We start from the raw sequence: 20,755 nt of genomic DNA on the forward strand, positions 1-20,755 counted from the left end.
TAAAATATTATTCAAACCACGTCAGACGTGCGTAAAAAAAGCTTTGTTACATTACTGGTTATCACACAGTTGTATCCAGAACAGGCAAGTTCAATTAATTTAGAAGAACACCCTTTGACAAGGTAAATTATTCTTTTCTATTCGGTTATCACAATATAATTAGTGATAAATTCATTTACCTCGTGGGTTACAACAGTTGTATACAGAGCTTTAAATAATTCTATTTCACATTAATAGTCCACACAGGCTGGTTCAATTACTTTAGAACCCAACTGACAAATTATTCTTACTCTCTGTTGTTACAGTACAAGTTGGAAAACTCACTTTAAAATTAACACTATTACACTTTTGGTTACCATAGTTGTATCCATACTTTAAATAATTACCTCCTTTCATCAAAGTCCATACAGGCGGGTTCAATTACTTCAGAACATACTCTGACAAGACAGACTACTCTTCTCTATATCTGTTGTTATAATACAAACTGTGAAACTCACCTTAAAAATATCACATGTTGCAGCTAAGCTAACAATCACAGACACAAACTTCATCTTCACTTTCATTCATTTTCTTGCTGACTTCCTTACTTCCTCTCTGTATTTTTACATATTAAGTCTAGAAATACAGAAGCATCGGAACAGGGGGCGCTGTAGCAAGTGAATTTTACGTGTTTAAGTTACGTAGTAACTTGTATAATCTGAAACTTCAGAAGAACTTTACTGATTATGTAGCTTTCGAAAATAAAAGTTTTCTATATGAAGTTACTATTTAAGTTCCAGTTCAGAATATTTCATTGCGATACGTTTTTAAAAAATAAGAATACTTACCTTCGTTATACACATCTTGCTACATTTTTTTAAGTTTTCCTACAAAGGTTTTGCTTTATAGAACTGTAAATTTTATCATTATTTTGATTCTAAAAACACCATACGCAGTTTCGCTGTGTTCATGATTATTGGTATATAATAAAAATAACTTGCGTACCATAAAATTACAGGCAAGCTATTTTTTTCGAACCGTTAATCAGAAAATTTCATTTTATGATATGTAAACCAATATTAAATATTATTTTACGCTTATTTTAGATTATTTTATTTGCTCAATGAAGCACTTAGGCTCAGAAGGTCTAATATCAACACGAAACAATTCCGCTACTTTATTAGAGAAACAAAACTATGTACGGTCAAGTACAAAATAATTTAGCTTAAGCCTACCCTTTCTTGTTCCATGAGACAATTTTTTATTATACTACAATATAATAATTCAAATAAAGTATGAAATGATAAAGCAAGGCTAAGAAAATTAATGACTAATTGTTGAAGATAAATATCCTTTCTTCTAGTACATATTACCAGGCTACGCTTTTATCACTTCGTTCCAATATCTGTGTAAACATCTGTTGAAACGGAAGCCATATCGACTTGTAAAGTTGAAAACAACAACAAAAGAGCTTTCATTACATGTGTAAATCACCAGACTACGACTTTTGTAATTGCTTTTATCTTAGCTTCCATCTCACCACGACAACAGTAGATACGAAACAATAATTGGCTATCAATCGATAAAACTACGCCTGTATAAGCTGTACTCCAGTTGCAAGGTTGAATTAGCGTTATTCTTTAATAAACTGTTACTACTATCCTCCTAGCGGGCTACAAGCGTTGAATAATGCTCTCTCTCCTACACACACACACACACAACATTCAAAACAAAGAAATTATTTGTTTATTTTGAATTTCGCGTAAATGACAAGGACTATATGCGCTAGCCGTCCCTAATGTAACTGTAAGACTAGAGGGAAGGCAGCTAGTCATCACAATCCACCTCCAACTCTTGGGCTACTCTTTTACAACAGATAGTAGCATTGACTGTCACATTATGATGCCCCCATGGCTGAAATGTCAAGCATGTTTGATGTGACAGAGATTCGAACCCGCAACACTCGGATTAATGGTCGAGCACCTTAAGCACCTGGACCCACACAAATAGTCAGGAACGCCATAAACATTTATGATTTCGTAGGAAATGTTTTAAAAATCAACCAAAAAAATCAATATTTGTAATTTTTATCCTCATGCATAACATTAAATGAATTAAACTTTCTTTTAATATTTAGAAGAACGACTATTTTCCACGTTACTGTTTTAATTCAACGGTAAAAGTTTGCCCTAATCTAGGGGTGATAGAGCTAATGCAGATTAGATATACTTTAGATAAAAAGTTTAGCTCGGAGGAGTTCTGTCTGCATTATTTATTTCGTAATACACAGATCCGTGTTTATCAACTTGAGAGTTGTGCAGACGAGTAGGGTAGCTATAGAGACATAACTAAAGGGAGTAGTGACTTAGGTTGCTATGGTTATCACACGTATTATCAGACAACCTATCACACGTACTATAAGAATATGATAAGGTGTGCGTGTGCGTAGCATGTTTTCTTAAGTGCAGTGCTAAGTTTCTCATTGATGAAGCATTATAAACAAATAAAATACACTGAACACAACTATCAAGCAAGATATGAATAAAAAAATAAAGCTTAATAAACGTATGCTTAATATTCCTAGCTCCTATCTTCATTAAATGTATCTTCAAACAACCAAGTTCCAGCATGTAACTGAGTTTTCAGATTAATTTAATAGGTACGATACAAGTATTTAAGCAGCTACTCAAGACAGGTACTTTCTTTGTAATGTTCATTACTTTCTCTAAAGTAGCTTGTTTTCCCAAGGGCAAGTCAAAAGTTCATCTACGTAACAAAGTGCATATTAGTTGTCAGAAAATACACTCTTAAATATTGTATTAATATTCTAAAGCCTTTTGCGTGTATATTTATGTAAAGTTATGCAAGTGTTAAGAATTCTTGGAATAGACTATTTCCTACACCAAGAAAATTGGGCAATACAAAAAAAAGCGTTCATGCTCTTTCCTATCGAATCTTTAATTAACGCACAAGCTTTTCACATGTGGCAACACCTGAGAAAACAGCAGTGAATTAAACAACTGTTTTGACTAAGTACGTGAAGAATTAGATAAAATATTCGAGTAAGTACGCCACTTGTAAAAGACTCACTTTGATGCTGAAATATAATAGCAGGCGTGCCTTACCCAACCAAGAACTCAATAAGCGTCACACAATTTTCGTTGATATGAATAGATGGGGAAATAATATTGCTAGTACAAAAACAAACAAACAAATAAATAAAAACAAAATACCCTTAGGAAAAATGGATTAGCAGGGTAATAACAATCAGTGATGTTGAGAAAACCCACTTGTAAAGAAAAATATGTATATAAAAACGGCTCGTTTGGGTGAGAAATTTCTTTTACGTAGAGGAGCGAACAATGTTTCGACCTTCTTCGCTACGTAAAAAATTTTCAACCCAAACGAACCGTTTTTACATATTATATATAGGGTAATAACAAGTTGTACATGCGAGTTTGTTTCTAGATATATATACGTTGGTTTAGGCCATACGACAAATTGATCGCTCCAACAACAGATTACTTGTACTTTCCTTTATTTGAAATCACCGTTTTATCCAGTAGGAATCGGACACGTTCGTATTATTAAAAACATATTCATGTGCTCTCGTGTTTCTAACTGACGGAAATTTCTTAAATGCGCAACATAAAACTACATTCAGATACGCACGCATTCTTAGACAAGAATTCAACTACCAGTAAACTTAGACAACCAATGTAGAATATCAGACAATATTTCAATACACAACTGAGATCATACAAGAAAATCACTACGAAATTTAGATATTAATCCAGCACGTAGCACAAAAATAATACATTACAACCACTTACAATAACACAGCAATTTAACGGGCGGCACAGAACATGCTAATTACAACAGGCACGAGCCAAGGACTAAACAACAAAACACTCCTCTCCATAACCGGTTTCGAACTGAATCCAAAAAGGATAACGACGGATGTAGCACACACACACACACACACACACACATTATATATGCGAAGTGTGGATCACACGACACGTGGAATCCCAGAACCATTGGCTGCAATCTCATTTTATTATTAACATTCGTTACGTATAGTATTTTTTCTCAAACTTTGTTCATTTCCTTTTTAATTCTGAAATATATGAAAATAATAAAAAATACTAATAGTTTGGGATAAAAACACAGGAAATAGTACCTATGTAATGTTATTGTGATAAATGTTAACTGACAAGCGACTCCCTCAGTTCTATTGCCATCTCATGTCTTAAATTAAGGATAAAAAACTATAATCAGTGCCCAGAATTGGAGTGTTTTATCTCAAGAAACATTTTTAGCTTTTAATTTACAATAAATATTTTAACGAGCCAATAAATTTCTTAGCAATTGCTACAATAATAGCAGAGGAATTAACGAAAAAAAAAAAAAAAGATTACCGCCAAGCGGGTTTGATGTCTCATGAAAAACAGATTTTAATATTCTAAACGTTAAACATCAAAATTAGGTAATTTCTTTCAAAAACAATCACAATATGCAACAAGTCTATTACTGTTTTAGATAGATAATTTATCTAGATATTTTACTCGGACGATGTTCAAACAGTGCAAATATTCAAACACAGAAAAACGCATTCACACATTAAATTCACAAAACTATTTCTTACAGCCACTCACCCTTCTTTCGCAGGTAATTAAATATCGTAGATTATTCAAATTTTCACTACCCAAAAACTATTTAAAAGCTCATTTATGCTTTCATCGTGTACAAATTTTCTATATAAAAATATCTCAGCTTCGCACTTTTAATATTAGGTTGTCCAGAAATAAATATGTTTTAGCCGCGAAGTTTGAAAAAGTATAAACCAGTGTTGTAAAACACGCGTTAATCAAAGTAAGCACCATTTACTTCAACACACTTTTGCCAACTTGTAACGATGCTGTTCATGCCCGTGGTTTAGAAATTAGTTTCTATGGTGAATGAACTCCCTGAAAGTTTCTTCTGCAGTTTCCTGTTTTTGAAAGTGTTTATTGTTCAAAAAGTTGTTACAGTGCTTGAAAAAACGAAAATCTGTAGGGGAAAGGTCTGGGAAATTAGGTGGATGAGGCAGAACCTCGATTACCAATTCGTTCATTTTTTGGAGCGTCATTCTTGACCGGTCTCATAACACCGATTTTGTTGACCTTCAGTCAGCTCATGCGGAACCCACTTATCCAACTTTTTGTCTTTCCAATCGCACTCAGATAGTTGACAATGCTTGATTTGTTTGTGCCTAACTTTTCTGTAAGCTCACGTACAGTTGTACAAGGTTCTGTCTTAACTGCTTCCCTTAATTTGTTTTAATTTAAGGATAGCTTCCTTCCACGACCTTCGTGGTCTTCAAAACTTTTATCTCCATGTCGAAACTTCTAAGTTCAGTAACAGATACATGGCCGAATGCCTGGTTGATATTCCGTGTAGTTTTGGCATCTTTTCATCAAAGTTTGAAGTCGTAGGAAAAATCATACCCAAGTCCTTGTCCATGCTGCCTTGGGGGCTGCAAAACTTACCCTGAGTAGAGTTGAAACAGCAGACGATTAAGACACCTTGTAAGCGACGAACGTTGAATTAAATCAACGATACGTTACTCAATATCCAGCTTTTAAATGTCATCGTGAGAATTCTGACTTATTTCTCAACAACCTAATATTTTAGATAACGCCAATCTTAAACTTTTACAGCACATCAATAAATACCCCAAACTTATAATATATAGTCACAAAAATATTAAAAGCAAACGCTTGCCCTGAAATCTGTCACAAAAATATTCTTAAAATAACATAACGTACAACTACATAACAATACAGAAGCACACAGAGTGCGATCTGCAGAAATAGCAGCTTCCTCTACCAGAGATTAAACAACAATGCAACTGTATTTTGTTACATAAATTATATATACATACTATTCAAAAACCATGTACAACATTCCTTCGCTGCTGTACGTCTCCAAAAGTTCTACTATGTGTGGGTGCTTCAACATGTGACAGATGGTTACTTCTCTCTTCAAGTCTGTAACAAAAGAAATACATATTCAATACAATTTAAAACAATACAAGAAAAAACGTATCATTTTATTATTGTTATTAAAATAATAAACACATCTTGTAAAATTCGAGATTATATAAAGAGGCTCATTCTATACAATGTAGTAAGTACAGATGAGACATTTGTTTAACCCCAAGTTATGGAGTATTAGAACCATGTGGTTTCATAAGCAAACAATATTTCAGTAAACAATGTACTTTTATCTGCTTATAACTACTAATATTACTTTACAATCAGTAGACTCTATATGTAGGAATGAACTTAAAATACATTTGGCCCCCAGCATTATGTGAAAAAACTTCCGTAGCTCGAACCTTATTTCCTCATTGACTCACGTTGTATGTAGTTGTACACTAATGGAAGTTTTTTGATACACAAACGTAATAATAACATGAATGTAAAAAAATAAATGTAACTGACCTACTTTAATAGTTTTAATAATCAAAAACAATAGTAGGTACACAGGGAGAAAAAAGAAGACTTAGTACTGGTGCCGACATCTGTCTTGACTTGTAAATCATGATCATTATTATGGTAGGGTGGTTAAGACTCAGCTCTTTTAACAAAGAAAACGACGAGAGCTATTTCTGCTGTAACTTCTCCTTGTAGCAGCGAATTACACCATGTAGTCCTCTTGTAACAGCCTGTGTTCACAGCAAGAATTAATAGCACTAAAGATTTTCAAGCGCTTCTTATACGGGGGCAAAGGATTGGTAGGAGAGGTTGGTCATCAACTGAAGTCGCATGGATGGTGTTTCAGTAACTTTCTCCTCTTCTGCAGCGCCCTCTTGTTCTAACATTATTAAATCCTCATTCGACATCTCCATTGGGCTTTAATAACTCCTTCACATTACCTTCGACGATATCTTCTAAACTAGCTTTTCTTGAAAGTGCCACAATATCTTGGTATACACTCCCTGCATTTTCTACATACGAGAACCATGTAAACTCGTTCGTACACTCGTCCATACACCATTCATAGCTGACTACTTTATTTCATCCAACGACTTTGTGATTTTTGGAAGAAATATAACATTATGAATGCAATAGACAACATCACCAACTCTATGCTTATCTCTATTATTACAAGCTTTAATCCAGGGGTTCCCAACCTTTTGGCACTCGCGACCTCTTACCTAAAAGTTTGAAACCCATGTGACCCCCTACTTAGGGCTTACTATCAGTAGCTTAATTTTTATTTTATTTTCTGTGAAGGAGAGGGAAAGAAACATGTAAAAAAATATTTAAAAATTCTGTAATTATTTATTAGCAAATTAAATTACATTGGTCCAACCTGAATTCACAAAAAGAACATATATTTCTTAAAATAATATTAACATAGGTTTGAACAGCTATCCAACCCAGCTGGTGAGATGCCTGATGTTGCATTTCAGCAGCAAGCTTTGAAATTCGTGGCCGAGCGTTTGTTAGAGCCAGTCTCATGTCATCTCCAACATCCAATCTGTTCCTATTCTTTGTTTTTATATTGACAAGAGTGGAAAATCCTGTCTCACACAAGTAGCTAGAAGCAAATGGAACAAGGACACGTAAAGCTATCATGCTGACTTTGGAGTATGACTGATACATAGCGCACCAGAACTGAGTCACGGATTTCACCTTGAAGAGATCACGAGCTGAAGAGTCGTTCTTTAGATCCAGAAATTCATCTTGGATATCATCTGGAATACTGGATACATCAAGTTCAGTACAAAATGGGTTCCTTACCAGGGCCTCCTGTTCCTGTGATAGCTCAGGGAAGTAACGCTCGACTTCCTTTTATAGAGACTGAAGATGTTCGGTAATCTCATCCTTGAGGAACTGATCCAGTTGGATCTGAGACTCATCCGTCACTCCACAAAGTTTTTCAAACATAGCGATGTTTCCAAGATTGGTTTTCCGACGCCAGTTCTGTAGTTTGGAAACAAAGGCCCGAAGACTATCTTGAAAAAGGAGAACATGTGTTTCCCTTCCTTGAAGCTTCAAATTGAGCTTGTTCAGCTGGTCAAAAATGTCGGCTAGGTACGCAACCCTTTATATTCCATGCTTCATCTTCGAAGTGAGCAACAAGATCTTTCCTTTCTTGAGTCTCCAGGAATAGCTTTATTTCATCTTTCATTTCAAATACACGATTAATAACGTTTCCTTTCGACAACCAACGTACTGCTGTGTAGACGAGAAGGACTTCGTGGTCAGCATTCATGTCTTTGCATAGTTCTTTGAATAGGCGAGTGTTGAGTGCTTGAGACTTCACATAATTTATAATTTTAATTATAGATTCAAGCACTTCCTGCAGAGAGGCAGAGAGAGTCTTACTGGCGAGAGCATATCGGTGAATCATGCAATGGATGCCCTTTGCTTGAGGTGCTAGCTTCTTCACTCTCGACTGGAATCATGATTTCGATCCCAGCATAGCCGGTGCTCCATCCGTACAAACCCCACACACGTTTTCCCATTGAAGATCTTCGTCTTGAAAAAAAGTTGAAACTTTTTCCACGACATCATCAGCTTTTGTTGTGGTTTCAAGTGCACTGCAGAATAAGAATTCGTCTTTGATGTCACCTGAATTAATGTATCTCACGAAGACAAGCAACTGAGAACATGAACTTACATCTGTTGACTCGTCGAGCTGAAAGGAGAACAAAGGGGAACCCTTGATTTCAGTCAAAACCTGTTCCTTCACATCCATAGACATTTTAGAAATGCGCCTCTGTATAGTATTATTTGACAGGGATACTTCCTGCATCTTCTTTGCACTGGCTTCTCCAAGAATAAGATTTACTGCTTTCATCATGCAGGGTTTATGAAGTGTTTCTCCAATCGTGTGAGGCTTTTTTTGTTTAGCAATTTCGAATGCAATCTCATATGAAGCTTCCACTACGGCTGCACTCTGCTGCTTGAAAGACCCACTTCTATCGATTCTTTGGCTTTTAAGACACCGTTCATGCCGTTTGAAGAAATCCAAACCCTTCTTTGCGTCTTCTGGATGTTTCGTCTCGAGATGACGCTTGAGTTTTGATGGTTTCATTGACTCTGCACTCAGGACAGCATGGCACAAAACACACTGTGGTTTATCGATGCCGTCGTTGGTGAGCACAGTGGTGAAGCCAATGTTGAGGTAGCATTCTGAGTATCTGCGCCGTTTAGCCATGGACACAACTCACCTCTACTGCTTACTTATCTCCTTGTTAAAATAAAATAAAAATGTTGAATAATGAACGCTTTGGCAACTGTAAATCTCACACTGACTACTTGTGGGGGGTGCAGGTAGAGTAATGATGGGGTAAGTATTGGGAGGGAAGAGAGCGTGGCCAGTCGCGCGATTCGTCATCCACCAATCAGCAACGGACATGTGACTCACATGTCGACAGCGAGCACACACACACTTAATCACAGCTAAACAGACACACAAGCATACGTACATGCGCGTGCACTCACATACTCGCTACTCACTAGTACACACATACATACAATTGCAGACACATTCACACAGGCACATCCACTCACAGGCACGCATACATACACCCATAATATCACCTAATGACATTGAACTAACGTAGCACACGTTTTGCTTTGCACTGACACAAAAAAAAATGTAAGGGCATGAAAATGTAATTGATGAAATAAAATTAATGTTTTCCCAAGCTACTTCTAACAAGGCTACGCGACTCTCCTGCCAAGGCTTTGCGACCCCCTAGGGGGTCGCGACCCACCGGTTGGGAACCCCTGCTTTAATCAGTTGTTTCGGCCCGGCATGGCCAAGCGTGTTAAGGCGTGCGACTCGTAATCTGAGGGTCGCGGGTTCACACCCCTTCGCGCCAAAACATGCTCGCCCTTTCAGCCGTGTAGGCGTTATAACGTGATGGTCAATCCCACTATTCGTTGGTAAAAGAGTAGCCCAAGAATTGGCGGTGGGTGGTGATGACTAGCTGCCTTCCTTCTAGCCTTACACTGCTAAATTAGGGACGGCTAGCACAGATAGCCCTCGAGTAGCTTTGTGCGAAATTCAAAAAACAAACAAAGAAATATAATCGGTTGTTTCAGAGTTCTCTCGAACTAATATCTCTTGAAATTGAAGATACCACCTTGATTTACTTGCTGGAGCCATGTAGTTTTGTTCATAAAGATGTACGTTATCATAAAGATCATTCAAGTTCAATAGGTGGCTTGTTGCATTGTATAAAATGAACAATGCTTTCTTGGCAATCTTATGCTTGACAATACTTTTTAACAGCAGGACAGAAGAAGCTGATGAACTAGTCTTACAAAATATTTATACTCAGTCTTATTGGAGCAAGAAATCACTGGTAAATTAGGGCTGGGATATCATTTAAGAACATTTGGAGTTTCGATATGTACACTAATAAGGCTTTAATTTAAAATATCTAGTCAGACTATCTTTCAAAGCGTTCAACCCTGTTGCAGACTTTTATTTCCTAAAAATAAATATCGAACCTGGCATATGTTTCCAGAACAGCTCCGTTTCACCTGGACTTCTGGACTGTAACCCCTTTCATCAATACTCTTCTTGAGCTCATCAAGGTATCTTTGTGCAGCTTCTACATCAGCACTAGCAGCCGCACAATTTAGTTTTATATTGCACAAGATAATGTTCCTGAACCTATCAAACTACCTTTTACTCGCCAGGGAGGGTTTTTCTTCAGAAGTATCGCCACCACTTTGTTCAATCACCAAATTGCCATACAAGCTTTTTGCCTTAAAAGATATTCCTATACGACTTTCAATATTAAAATCTAATGTTACACTACAAAATGTATACTTTAAAAATACTGCAGTTGGAAGTTGTATATTCCTGACTGTTGGCATGCAGTTTGTGTATCATAATATTATGGTCATGTAACGGCAGGCTTCAAAGTAGTTAGATTAAAAGCCTACAACTTACGCACAAGGAAAACCCATGTTATGTCAAAACATATCTCGATCAGTACACTCTCGCTATAAGATTGGTCAAATTAACAGGCTTCGCAACCATCTTGTACTAGTGCATTTTACTGTGCAACATTGAAAGTGATCTAGGGATGACCTATGTGTAGCTGTATTTTCTCTATGTTCTTGTTTGGACTCCTTTTGACACCGTCATCCATACACCATTTTACATTTACAATTTTTATTACTTTTTTTTTAATATAAAATAGTACATTATGCAAATTATCCACTTTTGTTCTCTACAAACATGCTTTAACGAACATATTCACTGAAAGCAATAATTTCTTTTACCCGAGCTCGCATTTATAGCTGACTATAAAACTGTTGTAACGATATGGAATATTTTATCATATAGTATGTATGTCTGCGTGTGCGTAAAAATTGAACGAAGTTTAAACCGGAACCAAATGATTTGAAATACAATTAAGATGTTACTAAATACAGATTGCATAAGAGGCTTTTATGGTAACGAGGTGATAAAAATAAATACGTCTCGGTAAGGAACGGGAAATTAGCTCGGGATTTGTTAGTTTTTTGGGGTTTTTTGTGAAGTAACTCTTCCGCGAGGAAATAAGCTGATTCATCACCTTTCACCACACTGACTAATTTTTGGGTTATTAGAGAAAAGTTTTACGCCCTATTTCTTCGCATTAAAAACCAAACCCACTTCAGTCTTGCGCGTGTTCTACCTAACCGAGTAATTCGAAAATACGCGTACTAAGCACAAAACAATCCCTTGAAAAACTACTTGTCTAAGCTACGAATGTAGCGCTCAAGATTAATAAGTAATATTAAAATTAATCAATTTTCAAGGCGTAAATTACAAAATCCAAGTACAAACCATGTCCATAAAACTATCAAACAAGAAAGAAAACTATAGTATATAATATTCCTTCGTGATATTCCAGCATCTCAGTTTTGTGTTCATACATAAAACAGTGATATACGCATCTTCACTGTCAAGTTACCGACTTAACAAAACGACAAACACACACAAACGATATATATCTGTACGTTGCGGCTGTCGACATACTACGCTATAACTTGAAGTTTTTCACAAGTTCTAACGTGTTTTTTTTTGTTTTTTCAGAAATGAATCAGCTAATCTACAATTACATGTGATATATTCACTTGAGGTTGCAAAATTATTACGTGTAGGAAAGAGATTAGAAAACAATGGGAGAGTCAACTCCTAGGTCGCAAGAGAAACGTTGATGCAAGAAACACTCTAAAGGTTAACGAAAAAGTATTAGGCTTGGTTTGCTTTCAATTTCGCACAAAGCTACACAAGGGCTATCGTTAACTACTTTTTGTGAACTGCAACTCGATACAATTAATTTAGCTACTCAATTATTATTAGATTCATTATAATAATGTATACCTATAGGCATACACAATTGAATGAGTGCCTTATAGTGTTGCCAAGTTCACATAAAATAAGCGGAATTGGGCTTGTTTTGTTACGAGGTCACTTATTTGGGCTTTTTTTTTTTTTTATAATGGTCTACTTCAAAGTAGAATGGTTACAAGAGTGACTTTGGTAATTGACTGAATCAATGAATAGTTACACATCATTTTAATTTTACAATCATCTTATTCCAGTTGCTCTTCAATTAAAATACATACTTACATCGTGAGCTTTCAGCCTTCCCAACCTGACACGTTCTATACTCCAATCAAGCTGCGCAAATCGCCATTTGAGAGTAAGTCATAAAATAGTAGTTTTAAAAGGCAGTGCTGCTTATTTTTCTCTCAAGACTGGGAAGGAAACACTGGCACCTCAGTGTGAATCTCACAACTTAATGTTGCCGTCGGCAATTTAAGTCCAATATTCTTTACGTATATAAATAGTCCATCTCACTTTTCCCTTAACATATTAAATCCTCCCTTTGATGTGGTCCATTGAGTCACTCCCTGTTTGTCCATCGGTCTTCTGGTCTTCTAATAATCACAGATGAGTAATCGTTTGCACTTTTGTCGATATTGCTCAAAGCATGCATCGATGGAGGCTGTATCGAACAGCTGCTAGCTTCTGTTCTGTTTTTCATGTTTCATTTCAGGTTTCTGCTCTATAATAGGGTTCGTGATTTATGCTTATCTGCTATCAATTTTATTTCGTGCAACGTTTTTCAAAATTAAATTTTATTTGTTTCGAACATTTGTTAATTTCCTTTTTCTGGTAAAAGGTAAGGGCAAGAACATCGCATATTAAAATATTTTGTTTTTTAATTTAGTTTACAGTCTGGTTTGTACAGCTGCGCGAGTTGACTATGGTATTTTCGCAACTTCTGTAGCAGAGTAATATAATGGTAACCAACAACATTAGATCTTCGAAAGCCTAATTTGTGACTTGTATTATGATCAAATACCAAACTGTTAATCATTATGATAGTCAGAAGTTTATCAAAACTATGTTTGGGTTGCCATGCATTCCCCAACAAGACCACGTCTGGCCCTTGGCTTTACGATCATCTTCTGAAGTGGGCCAGTGTAGAATGTAATTGACGATCACTGACCTACAGCACACATAGGCACTTCACTTGAGTCATGACTGGTAGAAAGGAACATTACAGTTAGGAAGACCTTCCACGCTGTGGAATTTTGTGGTAGTTCTGTGTATTCTCGGATACACTTATTATATACAAGTAAGAGTAGCACCGCAACAATGGGAGATAAGATAAAATATATATTAGGGAGTAAGTCTCGATTCCTAACATCAATGAACTGGAAAAAAAGACGACTCACTGTGTAAGACAAGGTGTAAAATAAATAACTGTTTATAAGTTTAAAAGAATCTGGAAAGACAGTGAATTAACGACTATATAAATACCACGATATGGCAATCTCTCCCACAGTGATCGAACTTATTACCACATCTCTCTGGTAATTATCCTGAGTGAAACAAAAAACGAAGGACATTCTACGGGTATTTGAGTCTCCACAAATTAGATGTTAGCAGTGAATGCGTGGAATAATACTACAGTAAATCTCCAGCGACATCTTCTGGATAATATTTCATTTTATATATATTATAAGAAGAATAACTAAGCAATATGCAACTAGCGCAAGAATAAGGTAAAGACATACCTAGGTCAATTTCACTGCCGTCAAAACACAGTAAGTGTTCAGAACATGTGCATATGTAAATAATTAAAAAAAAAAAAACGGTCACTTGAAATTGTTGATATTCTAAGCTAAAAGAAAACAATATAATTCGAAATACCTCTCTGTTAATTTAAAGGGTATCACAAGTAACAAGAGACTAAAAAGACATATCCGGCCAAATCTAGTGTTTTGATGAGTATGGTTCAGTATAAAATACCCTTTAAAAACCAAGTATGAAAATTTAAGGATAAAACCATCTTTACTACTTTTATTGATTACCTGTTAGCATAAAACTGCATCAAGACGCTGTTCTTGAAATTCATCTTTATATACTTTTGTGTTGAATATTAAAGTCATTTAATTGTTTCATAATATAAGCGACCTCAGTGATGTCGAGAAAACCCACTTGTAGAGAAATATATATGCAAAAACGGCTCGTTTGGGTTGAGAAAATATTTTACATAGAAGAGCGAACAACGTTTCGACCTTCGGTCATCGTCAAGTTTCACAAAGAAAGAAAGAGGTAACTGACCGGAAGCTGACCACATGTTTGGAAGGGGTTGTGTAACTGAGTGTCGGAATGTAGAGGGCGGTGTTAGATGTTTCAATATACAATTTTATTTTATTATATTTAATATAGGTACAAAGGCGTTCCTTTATATTGGTTTATTTTGAGTTTAAAGTTGTCGTATAAGTAAGGTTTCTTTAATTTTGCGTTTGTTTATGTTTGTTTCTTTATTTAGTATTTGAGTGTTTTCTATGGTTATGTGATTATTTGACTTGCAGTGTTCGAAAACGTGTGAAGGTGACTTTTTATGTTCTTTGAATCTGGTTTCCTTTTTTCTACTTGTTTCTCCAATATAGAAGACGTGCCAATTATCACATTGTATTTTATAAATAATGTTGGTGTGGTGTTTGTCAGTGTAGTTTTTACATAGTATAGACCACAGTTTTGTGCCTGGTTTTTGAATAAGTTTGGTATTAACTGGAATGTCATATTTTGTTACTAGTTTTTGCCAAATGTTGGTTATTTGTCTGCTGATATCGGGAATACATGGTGTGCAGCAGTATATGGTTTCGTGATTTTTTTTATTCGTGAGATATATTTACTTTTGTTGGTTGATTTTGCTTTCTGTCTAGGTGTGTGCGTATACTGTTTTCTACGGTTTGTGGAGGAAACTTATTAATGTTGATGAAGTATTGTTTTATTTTGTCTAATTCATCGTTAATTTTATCTGGTGAGCATAGTTTTATGGCTGTGTTTATTTGGTTTCTTAGTATGTTGAGTTTTTGTTTTGTTTCATGTGCTGAGTCCCAAGGAATGTATAGTCCAGTATGGGTGATTTTTCGGTGTATTTCTGTTTTGAATTCTGTGTTGGTTCTTGTAATTTTGAGGTTAAGAAATGATATTTGATTGCTTTCTTCCTGTTCACATGTGAAGTTAATGTTGGGATGTATAGAGTTAATGTGATTGAAAAAAATTAAGTATATGTTCTGTAGATCTGAATCCCGCAACCGTGTCATCTACATATCTGTATTAGTATAGTGGTGGATGTAATGCTGTGTTAATTGCTTGTGTTTCATCTTGTGTCATAAAAATATTGGCTAGAACTGGTGATACTGGGTTGCCCATGCTTAGGCCATTTGTTTGTATATAGTTTTGGTTGTTGAACATGAAGTTTGAAAAAATGGAAACTAGTAACCAATTATGACATCCCAGTTAATACCAAATTTATTCAAAAACCAGGCACAAAAGTAAGGTCCTTGCTATGTAAAAACTACACTGATAAACACAAGACCAACATTATTTATAGAATACAATGTGATAACTGCCACGACTTCTATATTGGAGAAACAAGTAGAAAAATGGAGACCAGATTCAAAGAACATAAAGTCACCTTCACACGCTTTCGAACACTGCAAGTCAAATAAACACAACATAACCATAAAAACACTCAAATACTAAATAAAAAAACAAACATAAACAAACGCAAAATTAAAGAAGCCTTACTTATACAACAACTTAAACCCAAAATAAACCAATATAAAGGGACGCCTTTATACCTATATTAAATATAATAAAATAAAATTATATATATTCAAACTCTCTAACACCGCCCTCTACATTCCGGCACTCAGTTACACAACCCCTTCCAAACATGTGGTCAGCTTCCGGTCAGTTACCTCTTTCTTTCTTTGTGAACCTGACGATGACCGAAGAAGGTCGAAACGTTGTTCGCTCTTCTACGCAAAATATTTTCTCAACCCAAACGAGCCGTTTTTGCATATATAAGCGACCTGTTCCCATTAACAGCTTAAAGTATGAACATGTTTCCTCCTTATTACAAGTTACATTAGGGGCACGAGTTTACTGAACTGATTCAATAATATCTTAAGAACATTTCCAAACACCTTCTATCCACTAACACTTGATAATTATTTATGTTATTACCTGCGACTATTAACAAAAAAAGCTATGTAATATGTTAAAGGATTTCCTATAATGTGTTAAGTGGATACAATTATTTCTAGCCTTTTGCTTGTCCCTCTATACCGAATGCCTTCCTTAGAATTACACATTCACGTCCAAAGCGTTACAATAACTTAAAAACCTGATATTCTCAGACGTTCAAATTAAACATATACGTTTTCCATTATGTTCGTTTTGAATTTCGGCGAAACTATTAGATGACTATCTGCACAAGCAGTTCCTAATTTTGAAGCGATAGCCTAGACGGAAGGCAGCTAGTCAACACCACCACCAAACTCTTGGACCGTTACCGGCTGAAAGAAAACATTTTCGGAAAGGACGTTTTCCTGTAACACAATATTTTACTCAACGTATCTCGCACATAACGACGTTAATATTTAGATTCAACCCTTCCCAGTATTTGCTACTGCTGTATTTCAATAGCATCTACAATGTAGTGTAAACCGAGACCGGACATATTCCAGAAGTTAGTATGTAAGGGAGTTGCGACACATCAGGTCCAAGGTTCGTGTAGTGTTGAAGATACTACACAAATTGACTAGTTTATGTTTCGTCATCCATATACAGTAACTAACAAAGACCATGCTGTAGTTTTAATTCAAACAGAATCATTTATCAACCAATTCTGCTCGTAATACGATGTTTAACCAGCGAGGCTGATTAAGGAGAGCAGTGTGAAAAGTTGAAGAGATCACCTGGTTCACACCTATGCATTCATCAGAACAACTGTAAATAATTACTACTTACAACTGTCTTAAATATTTCAAAAGGAATGTATCAACACCCTATCGTAACTACTCCACAAAATTGGATTAGAAGCAGAAGAGTCCACAACAAAACTTTTTCTGGTACTTTCGTTCACAAGATTTAATCACTAGACTCTAAAATAGTTAACTGCTGTTCAACCTTAGTTGTATGAAGTTAAAATTGACAGCAACACCACATTATTTTAAAACGTGCCGTGTAAAGTTTCTAAAGTTTTCGGATTGTTCTATAGAAGTTTGTTCTTATTTAACCACAGACAACAGCTTAGTGGTTGAAATAAATTATTCATCAACATAGTCAGGACAATTACGATACACACGTCCACTTTTTCATAGGAATTTCAGTTACATTTTTGTTCTCCAAACAAATTCAAACATGGATTATTTCTAACTTGTTTTAATAAAATCTATACAGAACAAAAACTTTAACATATTGTCATTGTTATCTTGAATACTGTAACATTAGTTACTACATTTAGTTTCCTAGACACAAACTTCAAGTTGAGGTGCCAGTTCGTTCACTGACACTACCACTATAATAATAATAAACCTTAATTAAGTTTCAAAATTTTCTTTACGTGATTTGTTTACGTAAAAAGAAAAGCATAATTCATAAGAGTTTTCAATAAACTGACTTTAAATACTAGAGGGGCAATAGAATGAAAACATAGTTGTAATGATATATTCTAATATACGGTATTTGAGTGATTGTTGTTTAAATGCACGCAATAATTCAGTAACATGTTTTTTTTGTCACCGAACTAAATGCACGCAATAATTCAGTAACATGTTTTTTTTTGTCACCGAACACCTACACACGTAGCATCAAATACCACGAGTGGCGAGTATGAATTAATTTCAAATTGTAATTCAAGGATACTCTAATGTTGCTTGTTAAATTATGAATATCGGTTCACTTTAGTATGTTCATCTCTATCGTCTGCTGTGTTTAAATACAGCAGATAATATTAACTCTGTTAAATACTTTATTTGATGACGCTTTTGGATGCAAGTGCGTAAATGATTATTATTTAACATTCAGAACAGTATACAACATAAAACCTACGGAATTAGTATTATTTTACTTGCTCTGTTACATTTGTTAATTGATTAATTATCACACGTAGTAATTTCCATTTGGCTAACCTGTACCTGCTTTCAATTTACATTAAAACATACAACTGAGATAACGGTATGGTCTATAAATTGCAGGGTAATTTCGAAATTACGATTTAGTATATTTAGTGTACGGGTTTAATTAAGCATTCTATTGTTACTGGTGTTTAACTTTTTTTGCTATACTTTAGGTTGTTCCCTCCCAAAACTTAAGTGACGTTAAATCCTTTCTTCAATCTAACTAATAAATATAGGAAACAAGCTTCGCTGATGTTTTAAACAGCAACAAAAAATCAAAAAATTGACTTTAGAAATTATACAAATAATTATACACAAATAATTCTCCAAAGATAATACAAATTGATTTCATCTTTCAATAATTGTATTTTTTATTGCATTTAAAGCTTATCTAAACCTTTCAATATATAAGTACTCTACAAGTTACCAACTTGTTTCTATATTCATTAGCGGTGGGGTTCATACATTGAATCATACTAGTACAAGTATTATAGTTCTTGTAGTTGGGCTAAAAAGCTATATGATGGGATATCTATGCTTTTCCAACTGCGGGTGTCGAAACCAGATTTTTAGCGTTATAAGCCCTTCGATTTACTTCTGAGTTAGAGAAGAGAGGGATGTAAATATGGAACGTCAGCAGATAGCCTTAATAGCTCATGGTTTTAGCTGTTATAGCATACTGTGTACAGAACTGAGGAGCTGGTTAAAATCACTCATTTTGCATTTAAAAGTACACAGAGAACGTAAGCAGTAAGTTGTCGGATTAATAACAGTATTAATTACTTTTAATCAAATTCTATGTATGACTAATGGGTAAAAACACAAGAGACCCTTTAACCCACATAGTAATGGACCCATTTAGTGCATGACATTCTTCCTACAGATAACCGAGTTAAGGGACTTTGTAAACCATTTTTAACCATATTTTCATTTGCCTTCCCTTTTATCTTTTTCCTATCTTAGGCTGCCATTACATTGTTCTTAATGTCCACTTATTATGAGAACCTCGCTACATGCCCAGCTTGTTTCCATTCAGTTCTTAGAACGAACCTTACTGCATCTATTTGTTTTTCTTATTCTGTCATTTCCCTTTTTTTTTTTTAACCATTCTGGGGAAACTATTTTTAACAATATATCATAATATAGACCTAATTAGCTAAGTTTTATTCAAAAACTAATTCCTTTTAAACAAACCACAATTACGTCAATATTACTAACGTCTTCAATTAGCTTAGTTATTTCGGAAAATGCGCTTCAGCTCAATTACCTTGCGGACCATACAACAAAAACACACTAGTTTTATCTCTCTTTGAGAAAAAAAAAAAAAAAACACTTTAAAATAGAAATTATCCAAGTCGTAAAGTTAATACGTTAGAAAAGAAAAGGATTTAAACAAAGATTTAACACTTACAAAAGATTGTTTGTTGAATTCCGCGCATAGTTACTTCAGGGTTATCTGCACTAGTCGTCCCTAATTTAGAAATAATAGATTAGAAGAAAGGTAGTTAGTCAACACCATATACTGTCAACTCTGGGGCTACTGTTTCCATCTAAGCTGCAAACATTCCTCACTGGATGTAGTTCAGATCAGTCCAACATTTCTTATTCGTAGCATATTATGTTCATCTAATTTCTGCTTCCTACACTATATCATCTCTTCACCTTCTCATTTGCCTTCGCTTGGATCGTTTCTTTATCCTAGGCTGTCAGTCCGTTTTTCTTAATGTCCACCTGTTATCGAAATATTGCTACATGTCCAGCCCATTTATTTCTAAGAATGAATCTTCCTGAATCTATTATTTGTTGTTTTTCTTATTCTGTTATTTTTCCATCTGTCTTGTAGTATTATACGAAGTATACTTCTTTCCATATCTCTTTTTGTTGTCTCTTATCTTTTTGCTCATCTCTTTTTTTAGTGCTCATATTTGACCGCCATATGTTTAGGTTAGTAACATACGATGATCCATGATATTTTTCTTCAAAGTAATGGGAATATTTTGGTGTTTAGAGTTACTTTACACATTCCAAAATATCACCTTGTTGCTTTTACTATTATAATTTCTTCCCTTGTTGCATTTTCCATTCTGAAAATTTGTCCTAAATATTTGAACTCTTGACACTTTATTTCTTAATTCCAATTTTGATGGTATACGTATCACGATAGGTGGTCATACATTTGTTTTATCCCTTACGTATTTGTACTCCTGCTTTCTCAATACTAGAATTCAAACTGGTCAATGAAGCTTTCATTGTTTGTTAAATTTGTAAAA

At 35.0% G+C, this 20,755-nt stretch overlaps 1 protein-coding gene across 4 annotated transcripts in view; it reads right to left on the reverse strand.

The window, feature by feature from the left end:
* The window catches only part of LOC143225546 (peripheral plasma membrane protein CASK-like), a 240,825-nt gene that overhangs the window by 138,945 nt on the left and 81,125 nt on the right, over positions 1–20,755 (reverse strand). For 3 of the 4 annotated variants that reach the window (XM_076455194.1, XM_076455196.1, XM_076455199.1), the window contains exon 4: positions 5,906–6,011. In XM_076455194.1, the coding sequence (XP_076311309.1) occupies positions 5,906–6,011 (106 nt within the window). Of the gene's footprint in view, positions 1–5,905; positions 6,012–10,499; positions 10,522–20,755 lie in introns of those variants that run through there. The other variant, XM_076455197.1, reaches the window with a different exon arrangement.

Source organism: Tachypleus tridentatus, chromosome 9, assembly GCF_004210375.1.
Source record: "Tachypleus tridentatus isolate NWPU-2018 chromosome 9, ASM421037v1, whole genome shotgun sequence".
Classification (NCBI taxonomy): Eukaryota; Metazoa; Arthropoda; class Merostomata; order Xiphosura; family Limulidae; genus Tachypleus; species Tachypleus tridentatus.